General features: G+C 41.3%; 1 protein-coding gene across 1 annotated transcript in view; it reads left to right on the forward strand.

Moving 5' to 3' along the window:
- The window catches only part of LOC126482127 (clavesin-1-like), a 171,381-nt gene that overhangs the window by 133,427 nt on the left and 17,664 nt on the right, over positions 1–20,290 (forward strand). Inside the window, exon 4 of the mRNA XM_050106104.1 lies at positions 19,534–19,686. Coding sequence (XP_049962061.1) covers positions 19,534–19,686 — 153 coding nt within the window. The remainder of the gene's footprint in view (positions 1–19,533; positions 19,687–20,290) is intronic.

Below are 20,290 nucleotides of genomic sequence, written 5' to 3' on the forward strand. Positions count from 1 at the left end.
CAGGTGGTTGGTCATAGGTGTAATACAATAAGCTTAGGCATCTGTAAACATAATGCCATAAAAATATTAGTCGATTTGTTATTGCATCATCAGGTTATTCTCGATTAACTACATCAAATTACGTATCCATTTCTCATCATTTGCAGGAAGTTTTAATTTTATGCTTTAACATGAAGAAATCTGCGTCTGTGGCTCTTAAAATGCTGGGTAAGACCAATTGTGAGGGAACTGTTAGTGTAAGAACGTGCAGAGAATGTTTTCAACGCCTTAAGAACGGTGATTTTGATGTCGAAGACCGGCATGGCGGTGGAAGACGAAACGTTTTCGTAGCTACTGAAACAGACGTAGACAGTGAGGGGGTATCGTTATCGAAGGCAACTGATGCGTTAGAACACAGCACAGAAACACAAACGGCCACAATACAGTGATAGACACGTAATTTTGTAGCATGGCATTGCTCGACCCCATGTCGCAAAACCCGTCAAAATATACATGGGAACGTTGAAATGAGAAGTCCTATCCCTCCCACCGTATTCTTAATACGTTGCTCTCTCTGACTACCACTTTTTTCGATCAGTGACATACAGTCTGGCTGACCAGCACTTCTGATCATATGAAAAAGTGCAAAATTGAATCAATTCATAGATCTCCATAAAAGACGCCCACTTCTTCCGTTACGGGATTCGTATGCTGTCCGAAAGATGGGAGAATGCAGTGACCAGCGATGGCAATACTATAAGTCATAATTTTTTTTGTAAATTTTTCCCAATAAAGCCCCCACATAAAAAAAAAACCGGCGGAAGCAAAGTTGTAGACCTAGTAGTAACGGTTTATTTTAGAATAGCTTTCTCAAACGATGGAAATTTGGAGTTTGTGGTAAGGTCTTATGGGACCAATCTGCCGAAGTCATCGGTCCATAAGCTTACGCACTACTTAATGTAACTTAAACTAACTTACGCTAAGGACAACACACACACACACACACACACACACACACACACACACACACACACACACACACACATACATACATGCCCGAGGGAGGATTCGAACCTCCGACGGGGGGAGCCGCACGGACCGTGACTAATCGACCAAGAACGCGTGGGTACCCCGTGCGGCCCTCAAATGTTGCTCTAAACAGTCTCACACAACTCAACGTTCACGTTCGCGAGTAAGCAACACGCCACTGTGAATTTAATTACTTTAAACGCCACCAAATAGTTCAGAATTTCGTGCCGTACATTAACTAGAGCTCTCTTCCACGCTTTACGGCACTTCTCAAAACATTTTGGTACCGAAATTTCGCAATATTAATAATTTCCAACAGAGCACATATCAATAGGTCCGATGACTATGAGATCCAAGCTCCGACTTTCCTCTCTCTACACGAAAGAAGTTTCTAGTTCCCCAAAGAAAGTGCGAATATGTTAATTTCTGATTAGCGGAGAAACTTCGCAGTCAGTCGGAAAGCAGCATCCAATCCGCTCAGTCCCGCGCGTATATACCGACTGCATCAAAATTTGCCACTGAATGAGAACAGTAAATTGCTCTAAATAAGTTTAGAAAACCCAAAAATACAAAATTAATTCCCTCTCAACAAAACTGCCTTTCCGAAATCGTAATCTCATTTTTCCACTACCATTAAGTGACGAAATAGTTTACAACGAATTCCCCTGTACGAATGACTAACAAACACGTCTTACTAGGAAGTTCCTCACGTGACCAGTTGCCTCAAAGTATAATACAAAAATTTTACATGAAACGTTATTTTATATTCACACACTGATTAACTCTCATAACTAAGCATAATAGTAGTAGTAATCAATAAACAATTAGAAAATACACCAACAGAACCGCAACTAAAATTGACAGTATTTTGACTGCAACTCATACAGTGTCGGTCAGCTAGTGATCTCTATCAGATCGAATAGAAATTACATACAGGAACAATCTGACGCCACCTGACTTGCGAGTGACACATATTGCACGTCTGATAACTGTTCAAATGGCTCTGAGCACTATGCGACTTAACTTCTGAGGTCATCAGTCGCCAAGAACTTAGAACTAATTAAACCTAACTAACCTAAGGACATCACACACATCCATGCCCGAGGCAGGATTCGAACCTGCGACCGTAGCGGTCTCGTGGTTCCCAACTGCAGCGCCTAGAACCGCTCGGCCACTCCGGCCGGCTGATAACTGTTGTAATGTCCCATATAAATAAGTATGATGTAGAGGCACTGCGCCTCAATCTGTCCGCGATAGAACATTTGAGGACCAGCTTGGACATTAACTCCGTTTCGGTATCAGCATTCAGGATGTCAGGGAGCAGTTACAACAGTTGAGTGTCTCAGGAGAGGATGCACAGGCCTTATGATACCCTTCCCCACCGAACAGATGCAAGTATCCACACCAGAGGGAGTGTAACACGCTACGGATAAGTCGGCTCACACTACCAAGTTCTCTTTAAGTGTGAGTCGATGTTATGATCTCTGGAATATCCTCACATACCTTCTTAATCGATGGAGCATAGAAAAGATATTCATCATCAGCCTGTGATGTGAACTATAAGCAAAGAGGAATTCAGTTTTGTGTGCGAATTACGAGTGCCTCAAAATCGAATGAGACGTATCATACCTCGAACGAAGCGCTCAGATCCGAAAGAGGTGGTTATCAATATTTCAAACGAAAAAGAGAAATTGCACCGGAAAAATTAACCTTCGGATTTGATGTAGCTTTGCTTCATTTGCATACTGTACTTTTTACAGCAAGAAGATCAGAAAACTTCTTTTCCTCACATGCTACGGTACTGCACCAGCTCCGTGTTCCCAGTGCGATGACGCAGGCGCCACCTGCATCATAAGAACATTTGCAGCTTTCGCGATCAGGTGTGACCTGTGGCGTAAGCTAATGCAGTGTTTTGCTTTGCTAACAGAGAGCCTGCAGTCTACCTCTGGTCGCTCTGGAGCGAGCAAGTGCGAGGCCGCTGCTGAACACGTTAAGTGCGGTGAGTCTAGCGCCTTCAGCAGTGTTTTGTTTTAAAACTCGACGTCTACAAATTATAAATGCAGTGACACCAACTTAGTATAACTTGTATCAGGCGATCTACAGGCTAAGTGACTCAACATTCTACGCACACTATGCACTATTCAAAGTCGTCACGAAGTAAGTCCGGACCAACCTGCGAGAACGCATTGGATAATACGTTAAGCGCCTCCTGATTACCAAATCATTATCACTTATTCCAGGATTAACATTATAAAATTTATTTAAGAGGATAAGTAAACTGCTATACTAATAGGTCCTCTTGTTCCAGATGTCATGCAGTTTGAGGAAAAACAAGTAACATGTTGCAAGATGTAAGGGATCGAAAAGGATTTCTTTATCAGTCTACTCGTCTATTTCATTTTTATTTTTTTATTTATTTATTTATTTTTTATGGTGACCCCTCCACTCTCCAACGATAGGGAACACTTCGGTTGTAGTACTACGAGGAACAAAGTGTTTAGTGTTTAAGTGTTTGCGTTAAACTTTGAATTTAGTTGTGTCTTCTCTCTCCTTGCATTGTCGCTCTCACCCTTCCATAGTACACGAACTGGAGCTCGATGTATTTCTATCTCTCTAAACAATCTATGAATGAAAAGTTCACGTGGCCTAACTTGTGTAAACAGGACCATCGGTAGGTGAAGTAGTTAAGGTAGTCCTAGAAAAGTTTTGGGAACTGCAATAATTGTAGTGAATAGGGTCGCCATTATCAAAGTGAACTTTGCGGCAGAATTGTTGAATCTTGCCGACACAATAAAGTACCCACTGTGACAGAAACATAAGCTCAGTAACAGTCATATGTTCATCAATGAGTATTTAGAATTATCAAACCACATTTCGAAAAATCATAAAAATGTAGATGGAGACGGCGCAACGGTTAAGACACTGGGAGAACGACATTTAAAGCCCAGTCCAGATTTCTGTTTTTGGGAAAAAAACGACATTCCGTTTGCGGGACCGGTGATTAACTTATTGTAAGGTATTACCTTTTATTTTTGATTAAGTTACTATTTTATGATGCAATCTCAACCGGTTTCATGTTACAAAGGCGTTATTCAAATGCAGTGTGTGAGATATGTTGAACAAGTGATCATATAGTATATATTATAGTAATAAAGAAAAAGTGAATGAGTCAGAAATAAAAAAAACAAATAGTGCCCTAAAAGTTTGTGTTTCCCCTAACCGCTTGACATAATTGTGGGGATGATGACTGAAAATGCGGTTAAAGGCGCTGCAGTCTGCCACCGCAAGACCGCTACGGTCGCAGGTTCGAATCCTGCCTCGGGCATGGATGTTTGTGATGTCCTTAGGTTAGTTAGGTTTAACTAGTTCTAAGTTCTAGGGGACTAATGACCTCAGCAGTTGAGTCCCATAGTGCTCAGAGCCGTTTGAACCATTTTGAACGGCCTGTTTCTTTGCCCATTCCTACGCAATGATCTCGTGGGGGGGGGGGGGGGGAGGGAGGGGGAAACGTCTCTCTCGTCCTATCTCCATAAATAGTCAGCCAATAGACAAATTTGATAGCATCGTTCTATGGGAAAGTGATTGGAAGTTTCAGCAAAGGATGGACAAACGCCAACCCGCGCAGTCAGCCGTGCGTGTTAAAGCGCCACTTCCGGGACGGGGAGGTGTACTGACCCCGGATCGAATGTACCACATTCTGCCTGCCAGTCCCGATGTGACTTTTAGGCGGTTTCCCACATCCCACTCGGTGAAAGCAGCATTAGTATCCAACTCACGTCTCCGTTACACGATTCACAAACATTTAGAAAACTTTCGACCACGACACGCAAACAGCTGTAGTAGCAGTATTACGTCACGGGGGTGTAACGGGGTGGCGACAGGAAGTGCATCCGTCCACAAAATCCGGAGATAATCACGCTGACTCTACGCCGATTTGGGACAAAGGCACAAGAAATACAAGGCGCTGAAAGGAGTGAAGGAATTAACAGTAGCCGGAGAACTTATGAAAGCGTACAGTTCCACACGATGATGAATGCAGGCACCATGGTTGTTTTAGAGTAGCCTCTTATAGAGCACCTGAAATATGTGTGTGACGTGTCATTCACCGAATCATGGTCGTACTCGATCTCTGCAGCTGTGAGTGGCCCAAATACTTGCTAGTGAAACTGCAACACTGCTGCTTAATAGTGCTCCGTACTTTACATACGCATGATCCACAAACGGACACCACTACACAATTCAATCTCGAGAAATCGCCTTAACTCATAGATTCTACGACGTAGAAAAGCTCACATAAAGCAGTATTTTTTTGGTAGCGCCTGCAACCTACATTCTCAGTTATTTGCTGGATTTATCCCAATTTCTATCTTCCTCTACTTTCATCGAAGTTATTCTTTGATATCTTAACAGATACACTACAATTCTGTCCCTCCTCCTTATGAGTGTTTTCCATATATCCCTCACTTCTCTATTTTGCGGAGAAACCTGCTCACTCCTTACCTGTCCGCAGCTCGTGGTCGTGCGGTAGCGTTCTCGCTTCCCGCGCCCGGGTTCCCAGGTTCGATTCCCGGTGGGTTCAGGGATTTTCTCTACCTCGACTGGGTGTTGTGTGATGTCCTTAGGTTAGTTAGGTTTAAGTTGTTCTAAGTTCTAGGGGACTGATGACCATAGATGTTAAGTCCCATAGTGCTCAGAGCCATTTGAACCATTTGAACTTCTTACCTTATCACTACCATACGGTGATGTGCTCCAAAATCAGTAATACACTACCAAAAAACTAAAATAACCAGCATAATTTATGTTATGTGTGGTCTGCTTATGAACAGCACAGCACACACACACACACACACACACACACACACACACACACACACACACGCACAATACGCATAGCGTTTCTCATCTGCAAATGCTGTACTGCCTCGTCATTAATTTTCATGTCACATGTGTGTGCAGAAAATCAAAAAATTACGTACAGTATTTACACTTGGACCTTATCATCATAAATAGTGAATTTCATTTATTTGATTTATACACTGATATATCACAGTAAATTTCCTCTCTCTCTATGACGCTTACTGTAACAAAGCAACAACAATATTATAATACATTACGAAGGGGCTGCCTATACCTCCCCAAGCAGCTGACATCAGCAGTCAACCATATCGTCTTTCTGATATTGTATACACAACGGTAAATTTTTTCTCCTTATGTAACGCCTTTAATGCATACTTAAATGAGAATGCAACATTATAATGTATTACAAACGGAATCAAAGAAACACACTTTTTCTCGGTAGCTGACACCTCTCCCTGTAACTTACGTCCCCAGCTGCTAACGTCATCTCTCTGATTTATACACCACAGTAAATTTCCTCTCTGTCTCTCTGTAATGCTTACTTTAATGATGTAACAACATCACAGAGTGAATGAAAGGAATACAGTTTTCCCCAGGAGCTGACACCTCTCCTAGTAGCTGACATGCCCAGCAAGTGACTTCATCCCGCTGACGAACAGACCACACCGAATTTCCTCTCGCTCTGTAATGCTTACGTTTGATGGTGCAACAATCATTTTGGTATATTACAGAGGTAATGTAATCTGCAAGGTTACTTATATGAGGCAACAACATTGTACGAGTAATACTTCCAGAGGGAGTGAAAGGAATACAGTTTGCCCCAAGTTTCCGATGCGTAACGGTAGAAGATAACAATCAGAACTGCAATATGAAGTTAATAACCTACCAAGGGTTCATTGTAGTGTTTAACGAACCTAGATATAGGAATTACATTGTTTACTTGCGTAATTCTCGGCGGCAGGTGCACTTTAAGCTTTAGTTTAAGTCAACCGTAGTGCCTATGAGTGTTTTGCAGTGCAATAGAACGAATTTTTACGTACTTAGATGAATTTGATGCATGCTACAAAAACGTAACTATGGTGTTCTCCTAACCCTTAATTCGCTTCAGTGGTGCCAATAGGTGAGCTGCATGAATTTTGGTAAGTTATGCAGATAATTTAGATGTAGAAATATGAAACTGTATGCCCATTGTACTTGCAAACTGTAGCACAATAAGTAACTTTGGTCATTACCAAGTGTTACCTAACCTATTAGTTTTACCAATAGTGCCGAGATAAACGCTTTATGTACTTCTTCATTAATCTTATGCAACAATTAAATTATGGCAGGAGTGCCAAGTGTTTCAAATGGTTCAAATGGCTCTGAGCACTATGGGACTTAACTGCTGAGGTCATCAGTCGCCTAGAACTTAGAACTACTTAAACTTAACTAACCTAAGGACACACACACATCCATGCCCAAGGCAGGATTCGAACCTGCGACCGTAGCGGTCGCACAGTTCCTGACTGAAGCGCCTAGAAACGCTCGGCCACACCGGCCGGCTAGTGCCAAGTGTATTTTGTACTCTAAATCTTGCATCTTTAGAGAAATGATACACATTTATTTTGTTCTAAAGGTAGAATTTTCATTCATAGTAAGAGATCGGCAACTATACTTGCACATTGTGATAAACAGCCTGCATGTGTTTTGTACGCGAAATTATTTTGATTATGATAAATAATTTCTTTCGAGTCTGCTCGATTTTATTTTTGAGATACTGACTTTTCATCTCTCTCTTGTACCGTCGTGTTTGGCTATATTTCATATCTTTTTGTTCGAGCACCGTCTTTGGTCGTGTAAAATTAGTAAAGCACAATCTCGATCGCACAGTCATTTATTTAAACTGCGACTGGTTTCGGACTCTTAACAGCAGGCCATCTTCAGATAATGCACTGTACAGATAAAAATTCAAAGTGCTGATTTACGTAGGTAAGTCATAAAACCGCTGACGATGATGAGACTTGGAATAGCTGTACTGACCCCAGTCACAAAACTGCTGCTGATAGCTGACCAGCCACGCGTTAAATAGCGCCAAGAGGATAAAGTTAACTGTAAGCTGCTAAAACGCATTCCTTAAAAGAGAAAAAGAAACGCGAGATTAGGTATAACTAGAAATCTTATTTGCATAACATAGCCGATTTTCATCTTTTAATGGTAAAATGACAACAAATCTGACAAAAGTATCTCGTTATTTTAGAAGTAATTATCTCTTCTGTGTAAGACACAGGTTTGCTTAAAATTATCACTATATCAAATAATGATTATTACTTTATATTCTATTTTTAGGTGACTGTTTATAAGTTTCTAGCGCAATTTTATACTTCGACTTTTGTGACTTCCAATTTCGGCTGCAGGTTAGATTTAATCACTTGTCTTTTTGTTGGAAACATCGACCAACGTCTTGCTATTGGCTACAAAATTTCAGCACATTGGCACCACTTCTGTAAGCGACACCATTCTCTTTCATCTTTGACGATGACTATGGACCTCTGTCGTCGAGGCAACACGCGGCGTCCATTGAATACATCTTTGGCACAAGATAGTCATTTGTACGACGATGTCTCCATGGAAACGGCTTCGTTAGACACCCTAACCGATGCCACAAGATGGCGTTCATGTAACAAACAGCTTCTAGTTTGCCTTATTACTCTGATGTATTATAATAAAGAGATTATGCTAATGTTAATACTGGTGTATTTAATGGTTACGTAGGTGCTTCTTTTATTTTAATCTGTTATGAGTCTATAATTGATGACTTAATAGCAGTTGCTACGGAAACAGCATCTTCGTAATGCTATTGCTCCAGACTGCGTTCTGGATTACAGTTTAGCCTATCACAATGGCTTATTATTTAATGTTATTAAACTGGTTTTAACCTCTAGGATACTATAGGGTGTTGTACAGTAATTCCCGTTTTCTAGCTGTTCAGAATTGAATTTGCGTACATTTTTAAAAATGGATGTTTAAATCTTATCATGTGACACGTAAATCGCTTCCCATTGGCTGACACTGACTTCATGCTGCTCACGTTCGCCCCCTTTCCCTGTATCTAACGTGTGACTATTCAGCCATTAGCAGCAGTTTTGTGTATGGGGTCAGCACAGCTGTTCCAAGTGTCGTCGTCATCGGCCGCATGGGTAACGATATATCATTTTAACATATATTTTTTTTAATATTTCCATACTGCCCTATGTAAATCAGCAGTGCCAGTATTTATCTTTACAGTGCATTATCTGAAGATGGTCTACTGCTACAGACCGAAGTCGGTCTTTTTTTTTAAATGATTGTGCGACCGGGACTGTTTCTTACTAATTTTATCTAACTGTCTCATCGCTGTCTCTCAGTAATGTTATCTAACGTTTTGATTCTTTTGTCATGTTGTGATGAATGTAAAAATAGCAGAAGTTCTCGTAGTGTGTTACGAAAATATGCCGTTTAAGTGCTGCATCATAACTTAATTTTATTATTCATTCTAAAATGTGGCAATGCATGAAAAGACAGCTACAGAAAGAGTTAGACCTTGGTTGTTTTCTTTGTGACAGAACTTGCACGGTTATCTATATAATCCAGTCCTCCCGAAAAATCTCACATGAGTCTATTTAGTAATACAAGTTCAAAAGTAGACTTTTGAAGAGTTGCGGGCAAATTTTTGTAGATGAACAAGGTGCCCTGTTAACATCAGATACAGCACAGGACATTTCTTTATAGTGTATCAGCCATAAGAAACCAGTAGCGGAACGTACCAGAACAACATGCGAAAGTCTTTTTGAAATAAAATGTTCATTAGACGGACATGGTTACGTCTGTTTAGGTTGTAATGCTTAGGTTTCATTTCAGACTTACAACGTTGCCGTAACAGTGTAGTTGGAATGTTAACACCGGTAGAGTCGGCAGACTCCCGTTTTATAGACTGAAGAGCCAAAGATACTGTCGCACCTGCCTAATACCTTGCAGGGTCCCATGACCTTGTAGAAGTGCGCAACACGACGTGGCATGGACTCTATTGATATCTGAAGTAGTGCTAGAGGGAAGTGGCGCCACGAGTCGTGCAGGGCTGTCCATAAATCCGTAAAAGTACGAGGGGGTGGAGATCTCTTCTGAACAGCATATAGCAAGGCACCCGAGAAATGCTCAATAATGTTCATTTCTGTGGAGTTTGGTGACCAGTGGAAGTGTTTAAACTCGGAAAAGTGTTCCTGTAGCCACTATGTAGCATTACTGGAGGTGTGTGGTATCGCACTGTCCTGCTGGAATTGCCCAAACCCATCGGAATGCACAATGGACATGAATGGATAAACTGATGAGACAGGATGCTTACATACGTGTCATCTGTGAGAGTCGTATCTAGACGTTATCAGGGGTCCTATATCACTTTAAGTGCATACTCCTGACACCATTACAGAGACTCCAGCAGCTTGAACAGTCCCCCGCTAACATGCAGGGTATACAACTTGAAACGAGGCTCTTCCGACCAGGCAGCATGTGTCCAGTCATCGACAGTCCAATGTCGGTGTTGACGGGTCCAGGTCAGACCTAAACCCTTGTGTTGTACAGTCATCCAGGGTACACGAGTGGGTCTCCGGCTCCGAAACCGCATATCAATGATGTTTGCTTGAATGGTTAGTTGGTGGCCCAGGACTGAAACTGTAGCAGTTTGCCTAATGGTTGCACTTCTGTAGCGCTGGGCGATTCTCTTCAGTCTTTTTTGATCCCGTTCATGCATGATCTTTTTCCGCCCACAACGATGTCGCAGATTTGATGTTTTACCAGATTCCTGATATTCACGGTACACTCGTGAAGTCGTTCTACGGGATAATCTCCACTTCATAGGTACGTCGGAGATGCTGTGCCCCAGCGTTCGTGCGCTGACTATAACACCACGTTGAAATTCACTGTGTCTTGAATAACCTGCCGTTGTAACAGTAGTAAACTATCTAACAATTGCGCCAGACACTTACCTTACATAGGCGTTGCCGACCGCAGCGCCGTATTCTGCCTGTTTACATATCTCTGTATCTGACTAAGCATGCCTTTACCAGTTTCTTTGGAACTTCAGTGTATATCGGTTATCCTACGGTAATGACCATGTCATTCAGCTTTAGTACCTGGAGATATTGGCATAAGGGGGACGTACCGATAAAACGACATTTGAAGCAGTTCATTTCATCTTGAAGCATATGATGTTTAAGATTGCTTCGACTAAGACGCTACAACTAAAGGATGTAAATACTGATGCTGTTGACGAGAATGTATGTCGATGTAAGGCAAGTAGGTGCAACAAGTAATATTACCCACATTGCTGTTTGAGGAGTAAGACATAGGAAATTTCTGCTTCCTGACCGTTCACAGCGTACATAACACTATCTGCAGCTAAATTTCCTGCATGTGTACGCTAAGGCAAGTGATTTATTCAACATTGTATCAAGCCTTCGTTTATTGGGGATACTCTGTTCAGGGATGGAGTATTTTTCACACGGGGTCAGATAGTAAATTTCCAGTCAGCCCATATGAACTGACGTGAATTATTCTGCAACTATTGAAGTGCAACTGGACATTTCGCACAGCTAAGTAATAAGATGTTTAACAGGGTAAAACTGTATTTTCTGGTTCTAGGTATTTCCCACGATTAGTGTATTATGAAGCGCTGTAGAAAATATAACATGAAAACAAACCTTCACCGACATACGTATGATTAAGATATTTTCTCCTTCATTGTGTCTGTAAAGTCGAGTGACTGTACCTGTTTAAGAGTTCATCAGAAGCTCGTGTTAATATGTTCCACAGTGTCATTTTTATTTTCCTTAATGGGAGCTGCTACTCTTCGCCTGTCATCGACCCAGAACTCCAGACAATACGATGTCCAAGAATTGCTGTATTCGAGGGCAGTATTTACTTGATTTCACAAGGACTTCATTTTCTCAAACACTAATACATCGAGTATAAAATTCGAGTCCTCCCAATAAACCGTTGTCCTCTCTACTTTGTATTTCATCGGCGATTAGACTTTGAAGTAGTGCTGCATAAAGATTTGGAACCATTAGCTGTGACAATCACTGGGACGGACCGTGCGCCCTAATTCATGATGTTCGCTCGTTGCGGAGTTTCCGTGTTTGTTTTCCTGTTATTGTACCTCGGAATGCACTAAGTGACTCTCAGCTTTATTTCCTGGACCGCGTTATCCCTAGTCTTCAGAGGAAGAAATCTGCCGCCGTTAGCTGTACAACTCTGCAACACCGTGGCACTAATAGCATAAAGTAGCGCGTCGCATCGGACGATTGATGTACTGCAGTAGAGCGGCATCATGTATGTAACAGGTTGCTGGCCGTATAGGAAATTTCGTTGCGTCCAGGTACTACTGATATGTTCACAGACATTTCTGTTTGGTTTTAAATGATGATCTTATCATTAGATGATTATGAGATATGTGAGTTGCCCACTGTATTTTTCCTTCATATTTTATGATCCACTGATATATTAGAAAACACCTGTGGCAGCATGGTATATGCCCGCGATCTTGACACCCCTACACCGACGTATTTTAAAACTTACAGCATCAAACAAATGATATTAAAGCCACTAGATACATTTGTTTCACGTAACTACTTGCGACCAGGATATATTCCAGAGCTAGTTGTTTCTTTATTTTATAAACGTGCCCTCGCTTCGTTCCCTGTACAGTCACTTTCTGATTCTTAATCTTAGCTAATGGTTGAGAACACTCTCCGCTTACTCCAGTCACATATTCCAGTCCCTTGATGCGCTTCAGTTCCTGATTTTGTTGACAGATTCTCAACAAGCATGCTACTGACCTCGCTGCAGCTGTATAGAGATTATGTCCCAAATTTGCCATCCACAGCTTCACTTGTTGTCGATATTAACTTATTTTATTATCAATAGGTTTTTTAATATTACTTACTACGCCGCTTATATCCACATACAATTTTGCTTATGCCTTACGACAACTATAGTTACTTTGTTTTATTATTTTACCGTACTTTCACCCTCTCTCTGATATCAACTTCAAAATGTCATTGGCTGATGGGCTCATGTTCTGTCGTAATGTTTGCACTTTTGGTTTCGCTTCTTTATGCTAATTTTATGCAGACACTGTGAACTAAATGTAGGCATCTAAGCGCTGTTGTTGTATTAGTCGATTTAGTATTGTATTATCTTAGACTTTCCCGGCGATTTGATGACATCTCGTGGAAATCGGGTTTTGTGCCGGATATCAGCGTCTTCCAAACACGATATTTCGACGTCAAGTAATGACGCCGAAATATCGTGTTTGGAAGACGCTGATATCCGGCACAAAACCCGATTTCCACGAGATGTTAGTATTGTATTACTTATTGCTCTCGCATATATTTTTAGGACCATGATATTGTGCTGTAAGCTCTTTACTATTAAAGCTCGAAAATAATGCTACAGGCAAGGATATGTACGATTTTTATCTTTAAATTTTTAAATTATTTTTAAAATTTTGTTCCTAATTTTAATATTCTTATCTAACTTCTGCTTATTTGTGGTATATTTTCCTGTACCTGTCTTATGAAGAAGCGCACTAGGTGCTCGAAACTGGTAAAGAAATTAAATTTCTTTTATGCAACTGGTTGCTTATAATTTCATTATAGTGTCTCTGAGGTTTGAGTAAGTTGTGTTTCATCCGCCTGGTAGTCATTTTCTCTGCACACCAGGCGGTCGTGCGGGCAGGCGCAACGCCAGGAGTACGCGCTTCAACAGTTGTCATGAACACTGCGATATTTTCTTGTACGGCCTCGGCTGTTTACGATGGAGTAACACAGTGTCTGGGGGCGCCAACCTCGCCGACAGGCAGCGTACATTTCGCAGCTGAGATCGTTGTCGATAGTGCACTATTTACCTACGCCATGTCACGTGCCTTCGCTGCGCTACGAACATATCCATCCGCTCCCGTTTATTGAGGCCGCCGTCGGACTGTGCGAAGTCAGTTACGCACTACGACTCGCGTCTACACTGCCAGCAGCTCCTTCCAGTAGCATCAACAGTCCAGTTCTGGAGCAACTAGTTGACAATACCAGCAGGTATCGTGTCAGCGCTTGACGTCGGCAGACCTGATCTCAGTTGCCTTGATCTACACCAACAGCGCGTCAGCCGTAACACGCCGGGAGTACAGGCCCAGTAACTACCTAGGTCTTCACGCCGCCGCCTACTACGACTCTACGTTTCGTATTGTAGGAATATCGTGGACAACGTCATACAAGTAGGAGAGACACCCCTATTCTATGTAGTTATGTGGATATTCATCCAAGGACGTTACATCTGAATTCTTTTAAAGTGTCTTCGATCACTCCTTCATACGAGGACACAGCAAGTTAGTTGTGGACGTGGGAAAAGCGTCTTCCAATATTAATGTAGAATTTTTCAACTTGCAGTGCGAACGAGCCCTAATGTATTATTTTTATCAACTTCGAGATAGCATTCATCATTCACCAACATCTGTTGTGTATGATATGATTTGGTTGCTCGCACTGTCGGTTCTCTCCCAGGACTATCACGTTATAGGCTCTAAAGGCGACCCTACATTTGCTTCTTGCATGATAGCTACTTGAATATTTCCTTGTCTTGAGACTGGCTTCCAAGTCATGTATCTCACAGGCGATAATAGCAGTCGCAGTCCGTTTGGTGTAGATCCTTCGACAACTTTCAAATGGTTCAAATGGCTCTGAGCACTATGGCACTTAACATCTGAAGTCATCAGTCCCCTATAACTTATAACAACTTAAATCTAACTATCCTAAGGACATCACACACATCCATGTCCGAGGCAGGATTCGAACCTGCAACCGTAGCGGTCGCGCGGTTCCAGACTGAAGCGCCTGGAACCGCTCGGCCGCACCGGCCGGCTCGACAACTTTCGTCAACTAAATTATTTGTTGCGGAGGCTTCGACACAGCTTAATGGCATTCCTGGAAATGGATACAGGCATGGCCAAGTTTACCCTGGTGTCTTCCAAGCTACATTTCTTACATTCACCAACCAATAACTGCGGTACGGTGGAGGCGGTAACTGCCTAATGATGGTAAATGTATCACACACTGCAACGCTATGACTAATACTTCGAGCAGCACATCAGTACTTCATGGTTAACTAGCCGATGCTGGAAGAAATTAAGAACTCACTGTATCATGGAATTCTTGCTGATTAAATTCGTACACTGTTTTATATCCTGCCAGTTTTGATAGTAATAATTAATGTAAAGATTACTTTTCGATTTCCTTACGAAACTATACCAAATTTCACAAAGGGAACTGGGATTTGAAGATCTACAGTTAAGTGTATGGCGGAGTAAGAGTCCAAAAGTTTGGACTTCAACGTTCAATTGATCACAGTTGTTTTTCTGCCACTTATCGCTCCTTTCCACTCGGGCTATAATTTAGTCAGGTGAAAGATATCAAGCTGCACCACATTAGGGTTACATCTTAAACAGTGGGTGCTCCTATAGCTAGTTTGTGAGTGGAAAGGGGGAACTAAGCAAGGTCATGCTACCTATTGTAAGGCACATTGCTGACCAAACCAGCCGTAGAGTTGAGGTCACTCACTCACCAGCATTGCGTAACCCCCCCCCCCCTCTCCAGATTGATGTTAAGGAGTCCGATTTTTTATTATCTACCCAATCAACACGAGAATATGTTATATTCTGCCAAGTTTCTTCTTCCATCACTAAAAACAATACATGTTACAGAGGAGCAGCGACTCCATGAAATAGGTTCATATTTCTGTTCTTTTAATGACTTAACTTGTAGCTGTTTTTATCTGCCATTATGAGAGTTACATAGGATGGCAACTGAAGGCGGAAAACTAACAACAATAGCGCGATAATTTATCGTAGCAAGACGGGAGTATTCGGGTAACTATCTTCGGCTCCGGCTTTTTGAAAAAACAAGATTCAAGATCCTCATTTATATTTCACTAGAACAATTATTGTTACATAGAGCACTAATGAACATGGCATAGCTACGAAAATAGATTGAGTGGCATGACGCATATACTATAAAGTAACATCTAGTTCAAGATATAATGCACACATCATAAAATGTTTTGCGTCACCTCGGTTCCGAGAGTTCCGGAAATTGTACAGAAATTTGGAAATGAGGTCAACGTAAACATCACTTCCGCCATTTTTATTGCTCATGAAAACCACACATTGCATGTTGTACCACAAAAAAAGTAGATAAAAATTCCCTCGGCGCCTTCCTGAGAGACAATCTCCACTCCTTCCAAATTAATAACATAAGTGTAGACCAGATGTGGCTTGAACTCAAAAAATAGTATCGGCAGCAGTTGAGAAATTTATAGCATATAAATTAACAAAGGACGGAGCTGATCCTCATTGGTACACAAAACGGGAGAGAACAGCATTGCAGAAACAACGAAACAAACATGCAAAATTTAAACAGACACATTATCCCAAAGATAAGCTATCTTTTACAGAAGCTCGAAAATTAACGCGGAATACAATGTGAGATGCTTATAACAGTTTCCACAACGAAAATTTGTCTAGAAACTTGGCAGATAATCCAAAGAGATTCTGGTCATATGTGAAGTATATTAGCGGCAAGAAACAATCTACGCCTTCTCTGCGCGACAGCAAAGAAGATACTAAACACAGACTTCCGACATGCCTTCACGAAAGAAGATGAAGTAAATATTCCAGAATTCGAATCAAGAAAAGCTTCCAACATGAGTAACGGTAGAAGTAAATATCCTCGGAGCAGTGACGCAACTAAAATCACTTAATAACAGCAAGTCTTCTGATCCAGACTGTATACCAATTAGGTAACTTTCAGAGTACGCTGATGCATTAGCTCCATACTTAACGATCATATACAACGGTTTGCTCAACGGAAGATCCGTTCCCAAAGACTGGGTCGCGTGGAGTGGCCGCGCTGTTTGAGGCGCCGTGTCACGGATTACGCGACTCCTCCTGCTGGAGGTTCGAGTCCTCCCTCGGGCACGGATGTGTGGGTTGTCCTTAGCGTAAGTTGATTTAAGTTAGTTTACTAAGTGTGTAAGTTAGGGACCAATGACCTCAGCAGTTCGGTCCCTTACGAATTCACACACACACAAAGAGTGGAAAGTTGCACAATATTCAAGAAACGTGGTAGGAGTAATGGACTTAATTACAGGCCCATATCATTAACGTCGATATGCAACAGGATTTTGGAACAAATATTGTGTTCGAACATTATGAATTACCTCGAAGAAAACTGTCTGTTGACACACAGTCAACATGGGCTTAGAAAGCACCGTTCTTGTGAAACACAGCTAGCTCTTTATCCGCATGAAGTGTTGAGTGCTACTGACAAGGGATTTCAGATTGATCAGAACAAATTGCTGAACGGTTCATAAAAGATATCTGAAAGGTACTAAAATTGACAGTTGACCCTAAATAACGAAAAGTGTGAGGTCATTCACATGAGTGCTAAAAGGAATTCGTAGAACTTGGCCATATCGAAACACCGTCAATTCAACTAAATCCCTAGGAATTACAATTACGAACACCTTAAATTGGAAGGAACACACAGAAAATGTTGTGGTAAAGGCTAACCAAAAACGGCGTTTTATTGGCTGGACACGTAGAAAATGTAAGAGATCTACTAAGGAGATTGTCTACACTGCGTTTGTCTGTCCTCTTTTATAATACTGCTGCACGGTGTGGGGTCCTTACCAGACGGGACTGACGGAGTACATCGGAAAAGTTCTAAGAAGAGCAGCACGTTTTGTGTTATCGTGACATATGGGAGAGAGTGTCACTCAATTGATACAGGATTTGGGCTGTACATCATTAAAAGAATGGCGTTTTTCGTTGCGACGGAATCTTCCCACGAAATTACTATCACCAACTTTCTCCTCCGAAGGTGGAAATATTTAGTTGACACCGACCTACATAGGGAGAAACTATCACCACGACACAATAAGGGATATAGGTGTCCGTTCTTTCCACGTGCTATACGGGATTGGAATAATAGAAAATTGTGAGAGTGGTTCGATGAACACTCTGCCAGGCACTTGATTTGAGAGTTTGCATTTAGATGTATATGTAGATGCAGCGAGATCTTCAGATGTGGTGGTTCAGATTGCTGTACATATTGGTACCTCTAATACCCAGTGGCACGTCCTCTTGCATTGATGCATGACTGTATTCGTCGTGCCATACTACCCACAAGTCCATCAAGGCCTGTTGGTCCAGATTGTCCCACTCCTCAACGGCGATTCGGGACAGAAAAACATTGAGCGAAAGGGCTTGCCTCGTGTAGCATGTTATTCCTACTAGCTATTATTTTCTCTTTCCCATTTCTGCATTTTACTAGTTATTACTGACCTATGCAGTTACATTGCGTAATGCCGGTTATTTCGGCACGTTTTCAAGAAAGATAGCATACTATGGTAAGGTAGCACGTGTTATCTATCTCTGTTAAGTAAGTATGATTTCTACCTGTGTGTACCAATGAATTCAAATATTAATGAATAAATATGAATTTAAATATTAACGCATTCCATGTTCTTTAAGTCTTCTAATCAGTTTGTAGAAAGATCTGTAATCAATTTATGACACTTTCTACTCACAGTTTTCTTGGAACAATAAGATTTTCAACAACAGATTTACTGACTTATAGCGTAAAGATACCTTTTGTATCTCAGTGCTGCACTTGTAAATGATTGTCCTATGTGCAGTTTCGAGTAAAGGTCAGGTTTCAACAAGTTAATGCTTTAAACAAAGAAGATCGACAATGCCAAAATCGTTCAACGTCATGACTTTCCACCACACAACTTGTGACGATTGTTAATCACTTATATTGTTGCTTTATTAACTAAAAAAGTAATCTGATAAGCATTTCAAATTAGGTCGAATCTTGTAATGGTCTGAGTTCAACGGGCGTAACAAATTGAAACCAACAGCTAGAACAAAACTATGTTTTTGACAAAGTGCTTAGGGTTTAATTTTTGTTCCTAAAATTCGTGTTGCAGGCAACCATTTCGTATGGACATCGCCCATACCGTCGTGGAAAGCCATACAGACTATAGCCTGCTTATTTCACCAACATCTTGATTCATCTGTGGGCACTTCGCCTGAAGACCTTTTACACAGCCAAGCAACATTCTTAGTAAGTGCAAAATCTTTAGCATCCCTAATTTCAGCGTTGTGTCATGTTCAGCTGCAATACACGATTGAAACACATAGCACATCATCTTCGTGGTGTAACAATTTTAATGGCCAGTAGCGTATTTCATTCTCATTTAAGGAGTTCACGAAGAATACTACGCCCTTCTCCAACTTGAGATCTGTGGGTAGTAATTCAGTAATCTAGATTCATTCAAAACAAACACCAAGCAGCCCAGCCATTCATATTTAGGTTTTTCGTGATTGCCCCAAATCGTTCTAGGCAGTTATCTTCGAAAGGGCCGGTCGAGTTCCTTACCTGTCCTTGAAACTATCAGAGATTGTCGACGAGACTTGATAAACACAAATCTTCCTTCTTTACTTTTTTTTAAGCAGTTACTGGTTGTGTATTGCATACTCCTTCGTGTTTTACTGTTAGTAAACCGGTGTTGGTGGTTGAAGCGACTGTGCTACTTTCTGATTTACAGCAATGACAGACACGGGCAAGTACTTTGCTATCACGGCTGAGGAGGTGGCGTACGTCAGGAAGCAGCTGGGCACCAACGAGGAGGACATCAAGACGGCTGTGACGTCACTGCGAGAGTGGCTCAGGTTGCAGCCACACTTACCTGACGCCGTAGGTCAGTACCCATGAGGTCGTACGTAATGCCTTCGTAATGTACGTACCGTCATCGTAGCTGATGTAACTAGTCAGATGTAATGCCTTTGTTCATGCAAATATTATTTCTCCCTTCCATTTCCATATCTGGAACAGCACTGATTTACTATAGTTTTATTGACTTTCCCTCCATGTTTCTTCACATTTTGCAAGTGTAAACGTAACTGAACTGTAATTGATGTGAACGAAGTTTCCAGAATGAAATATTCACTCTGCAGCGTAGTGAGTATGCGCTAATATGAAACTTCCCGGCAGATTAAAGATGTCTAATAAAGTTTTTTGTTGTTAACTATGGAAAAGAAGGATATAGTTTCATGCACAGCTTGACAAGAAACTATGTTCGTTTCAAATTTACTTCTGTGTTACTACATCACCGTCTCCATTTTAGTTTACGAGAAATATTGAGTTACAGTCTTCAGCTTTAAATTTTATACCCAAACCTTATGTTTCCATTTCCTTAGGTTATCTGTTCAATGACTGAGAATGCTCTAATGTGCTATTGCTCAATTTTATCTTCTGTTGTGCGTACTACGTTTAGCAGCAACTCCTATGTAGAACACAGTATT

This window comes from Schistocerca serialis, chromosome 5 (assembly GCF_023864345.2).
Source record: "Schistocerca serialis cubense isolate TAMUIC-IGC-003099 chromosome 5, iqSchSeri2.2, whole genome shotgun sequence".
Classification (NCBI taxonomy): domain Eukaryota; kingdom Metazoa; phylum Arthropoda; class Insecta; order Orthoptera; family Acrididae; genus Schistocerca; species Schistocerca serialis.